This window comes from Rhagoletis zephyria, unplaced genomic scaffold, assembly GCF_001687245.7.
Source record: "Rhagoletis zephyria isolate East Lansing unplaced genomic scaffold, Rhagoletis_zephyria_1.1 Rzeph_scaffold_06283, whole genome shotgun sequence".
In the NCBI taxonomy this organism is placed as follows: Eukaryota; Metazoa; Arthropoda; class Insecta; order Diptera; family Tephritidae; genus Rhagoletis; species Rhagoletis zephyria.
In genome coordinates this window covers 4,092-9,053 of record NW_016163366.1, presented here as the reverse complement: position 1 = coordinate 9,053, position 4,962 = coordinate 4,092, and the positions used below count along the sequence as shown (strand labels likewise).

The window sequence follows — 4,962 nt, the reverse complement described above, 5'->3', positions numbered from 1 at the left end:
CGCTAAATAAATACAATTGAGACATTACTGTCGTCGTTCATAATTTGAGTACTTACTTATTTATTAATATTTTTTGTGTCCTCTTCGAGATTTTTAATTGAGCAGAATCAATTTTGTAAACTTTTAATTACCGTGCAAATCGTTTTTTCTCGTATTCAACCTTAAAGGTGGTGTATATATTGAATATTAACGACAATATTTTCATGGAGTATGTTTTTTTTTTGGGCCGTTACAATAATTTACTACGGCTCATATTTCAAATAAGTTATTGATATCTTTCAAGAATTTTAAGTACTTTCGCACATTACATAATTGGTATGTATTTCGAATCGTTCAACATATACTTAGTACATTTATTAACTAATTTTGCATTTCTAATAATATTAATTGCATAAATTCAAACCACAATTACGGAATATAAATTCTTTTTCGTTTTTTTTAATTTTTCGTTTCCTTGCACAATTATCAACATTCATCGAACATCAAGTACCTACTAATTTCCACGAAAAACTACTAATTCCTTGCTCTCTCGCACCACTCGCTACAGTCTGAAATTCGAATCATTCACTTGCTCTCCTAACCGCAGTGCGTCACACTCTTATGCAGCTAATCCTCCTCTAATCAGTGGAAGCATAATAAACTACTGTCGATTTACGCCGAAAGCCCAAATTGAAAAACGACGTTTCGGATTTTTTACGCTCACGCTCGTGTTCACCACCAAAGTAGGGAAACAAACGACCGCCGACACCACCGCCACCACTACCAATTGGTGGTGCACGTGTCGTTGAACTGCTGCTGTGACTATGACTGCTCGAGTGCAGTCCCGACGATGTGGAATAGCCGCCGTATTGTTGATGTGTTTGATGTTGATGTTGATGCTGATTATTGAGTAGAAATCCAGTAGGCGACATGTCAGTCATCTCACACGGCCAGATGGTGACCGAAGATGGGACCTTATGTATCCCGTCCGATAGTCTATAATGGTGGGATGCTGACCGGTTAACGATCCGTGGCGAGGACCTCGACCCCATCTGTTATGTTTTGGGCATATATTTCAATAAAGATTGTTTGGGTTGTGTATTTTGGGGAAAATAAAAGAAATTATGTTAGTATCTTGGTATAGAAAAGCAGAAAAAAATAGTGAGATATCTACTTGAGTTGATATACATACATACATATGCTGGTATAGATATAATGAAAGTCCTGCAGAAATTGATGGGTAACGAATAACGCAACGATTTCAACTGAATATTTAGTACTTCTAGCGAGATTTATCCGCGTAATATTTATAAGTATCGTTAATAGTATTGAAGAGGCCCCGAAGAGGACCCGTGGCAATAGAAAGGTAACAACTGCCCAACCCACTCACATTAAAACCGACTTTTTTATAGAATACCGAGAGATATCTTTAAAGTCGTCAAAACCTGCATATAAGAAATTGGGCCGCCTTCTTTGCAATTATTCACAGGGTTGACCAAAAATCACTACCGAGTGGATTGGTAGAAGAATAAAAAAACATATGTGCAGCAGATCAATGCTCTCAGTACCAAAAATTCTATCTGAACTGAAGTTAGAAGGTAAATCAGATCCATCTTTCTCAACTATAAGGCCGTGTTATAAGAAAAATTCCGTACATAAGCAAACCTATCTTCAGAAAAATATGACGTTTTAAAACCCGAACGCTTTCGGTATAAAATATTGTGGACCACCAGAACAACTCTGTTTGTAGGCAAGAGAGGCGGTCGAGAGATGGATGTTTTTCTCAAAAAATTGTTTTCAACTTCAACCCCGCATTAAAGTAGGAGTTCTGGTGCAGCGCACTAACAAATACACCCAAACTTTCTATACGTATACACATTTGGTTCTGCTGGTTTAGTGTGAAACAGTCGGCATACTCCGGCACTCGATGTTCCGTAATTTTCCCTATATATTTTGTTTGTGCGAAATTATTTAATTATTGGTGGAAAGCTTGATAATTATTCTGTTATTCGGTGATTTGCAAACAGCTGTTCGATATTAATTCGATTTTAAATCCACCCGCTGCCGAAAGGCGTAATGCATATGAGTAAGTAAAATTCATAAATTTTCTCTTGAAATTCTTTTTTTTAGGAAAAAAGCAACGAATCAGCTGTTGATAAACATATGTATATAGTTTACTAGACTAACAAAAGTAAGCTGAAAAGAACGGACACAGTTGGTAAAATTTCCGAGTACCAACTAGCAGTTTACCAAAACGACCGAAATGGGTGTGAAGACCCCTATTGAGAATAATTCTTCTGTAATTTTAGTTGGTAATACATATAGGTTTTGGATTCTGTAACTGGGAGTTTTCGAGTGTACACTGGAAATTGTGTACATTCTTCATTTTGCGATTCAGCAAGTATGAGAATAAGTTTTAACAGTCAAAATTGTGTACACTTCTCTTTCGAAAAATAAAAAATTTCATTCGGTGAGTTTTTGGTTGTGAGTTTTGCACTCAGTTAACACTCTACTTTCTCACACTTACAGAATCTAGCCCCTGGTATAATAGAAATTTAATTCGATGCCCGATCAATTTCCACAGGTACATAGTACATACGTAAATATTTTCTAAATTGTTTTTGCCGCTACACTCTTATACGATGCAAGTGATTTCTCTTCGATTTAGCTACATATTTGGTTTTGAATATTCTATATTAGCCTCCGTATGTATGGTTTTTACACAAAATAGATAATAATTGTGATATGCTTCTAGTAAGTAGAATTTTTACTGATTTACTGATGTGGATCGAAGTTATAAGTAGAATGTATAAAGTTTTAATAAAATATAAATAAAAGAATAATCAATGGAATAAGAAAAGTTCTTCGTAAAGCATGGACAGATAGGCATAGAGTGAAATAGAGACAGAGACAGCGTTTATAAATTGAGATATAAATAGGAAAGTGTTGCGTAAGCCAAAAATGCATTACGCAGTTACGAAATATCAAATACGATTAAGGCTATTACGTTAAAGCGCCAAAAAGCTACGAAGTTTACCGAGAGGTGAGATTACAATACAACGGCTAAGTGTGAAAAAAGTTCAAAAATATTTATCAAAAGTACAAAGGTGTGAAGTTAACGGTAGTTTTTGGTATGCTTACAATTTTTACATGCTCTTTGTTTATGTTCGAATTCATAAAAGTTAATTATATATAAAGTTTTTATTTTTATTTTTTATGCAGCAAAAAGCGTTAGCACTAGAAAAGCGGTGGTGGGCTAGCAAGCGTACAGAAGTTCGAAAGTGATTTAACAGTTCTTTACCTTCTATTTACATAAGTAGTACGTACATACGTATTAACAAACAAACGATAAGTGAGTGAAAATATAAGGAGAAGAAGCGGCCAATTCGAGAGACACGAGCAACCAGAGTGGTGGTAAGTACTTGGCATGAGAATTAAGCGCTTTTTAAGCATGATTCGAGTGCGTCCCGAAAACGTTGTTTTGTTGTAGTAACGTGTTGTGATTGGTGTTTTGGTCGATATAGTGTTTCATGTGGCGTTTTTTTTTTTTTTTAATATTTTATACATTCAGACACATTTTGGGAGTTTCACTCGGCAAAGGCATTAAAATTGACCGCATAGTATTTTTGATTTAATCTACAATCGTACGCGTGTATTTGGTGGTATCTGTGGATTACGAAGTAGAAAAAATATACTTATTTCGCAATGCAAATACAATATGTACCTATTAAGCAAAAAATTAAAAGAAGAACTTAATAAAATAGTGGTTATAAAGAAATTCATATTCGTAGCGTTGCCATTCCTAGCAGGAAATCAGATTTAGTTTGTTTTTTTTTTTAATCCATATGTTAAAATTCTGCTCTGAAATTAAAAACAAAAAATTGTAATTCTGCTATTCTCTTCAAAAGAGCTCTAAGTAAGCTATTCGATGCTTTAACGATGAACGATTCGTATGAACTTTTTAACGAGTACATTCTTCGATCACTTTGACGATGCTTAAGCGACGATTGGCAGCTTAAATGCTGTACAGTAAGTAGTAGGTGTATATAGCACTTGGGTACTTACCAAAGCAGCGGGCAGCGGCTACATTACAGTTACGTTTACGATTTACGTTTGCCTGCGCGTTTACGTTTACAACAGTTATGGCTTTTATTTAAGCCATTTTTTGTTTTTGTGTTTATTTACATAAGTTCTTACGTACAGTGAGATGAACTTCTTACGTTTACGAATGGTGAATTCTGTGCAATTGTGCTGTGCGCTCATTTGACATTTGTGTTCTGACATTATTTGCCTTTTAAGAATTGACGCATGATTGTGAGGAGCGTGGCCGTGTGTGTCACCGCCTATCTTGTGGTGGGTGATGCGACCACAACATCTCTTCTACAAAACGCCGGGCGGCTGTAGTTACGTGGTGTGGTTACGTGATGATTACGAGATTGTTAAATTTTTTTTTGGTTGTTTTTTAATTCATAACGTTTTAGTAAGCATTTGTAGTTAGTTAACCAATTTATTGACAAAAGTTTTGTTAGTTATTTTTTACGATAAAAAATTTAGTTGAGAAAAGAATTTTGAAAAGGAAAGTGAAAGATTAAAATTTAAGTAGAAGCGATAGTTGTGTGGCATACATATATCTTTGATATACTATGTATTTATGTTTATTTTTTTATTAATGAAAACCTATGTGTTTTTAGGTAATTCAACATAGTCCATAGATAGAAAAAATAATTGAAATGCTTGTCTAAGGCAAATACATAGTATAACGTTCAGCTACAAAAAAAGAACTCAGTGGAATTGCAAAATTTAATAAAATCTTATAATGGAACCTAACTGTCAAAATAACAAAGGAAAACATATGGGTTAGAGTGTCATTGAAGAATAAAATCAAGCTTCGCGAGTGTTCCTGCAGGAGTGATTCGTGAGCGAGCTTTTTAAGCTCACAACTCGGAAATCATAAATCAGCTCGATGTGTTTGTTTGCTTATCA

The 4,962-nt window shown here is 34.7% G+C and overlaps 1 protein-coding gene across 4 annotated transcripts; it reads right to left on the bottom strand.

The window, feature by feature from the left end:
* Positions 1 to 443: 443 nt before the first annotated feature.
* On the bottom strand, positions 444 to 4,559 carry LOC108373024 (uncharacterized). 4 transcript variants are annotated; one of them, XM_017628862.1, is made up of 3 exons: positions 4,045 to 4,559; positions 3,281 to 3,645; positions 444 to 1,031 (listed from the first exon to the last, which is right to left on the bottom strand). In XM_017628862.1, exon 3 carries the CDS (start codon positions 1,029 to 1,031, stop codon positions 618 to 620), a length of 414 nt encoding a protein of 137 aa, XP_017484351.1. In that variant the 5' UTR covers positions 3,281 to 3,645; positions 4,045 to 4,559; the 3' UTR covers positions 444 to 617. The 4 variants fall into 4 exon arrangements, with proteins under 4 accessions (XP_017484351.1, XP_017484350.1, XP_017484352.1 ...); XM_017628861.1 differs by having other exon boundaries at positions 3,311 to 4,559; XM_017628863.1 differs by lacking the exon at positions 3,281 to 3,645.
* Positions 4,560 to 4,962: the final 403 nt, after the last annotated feature.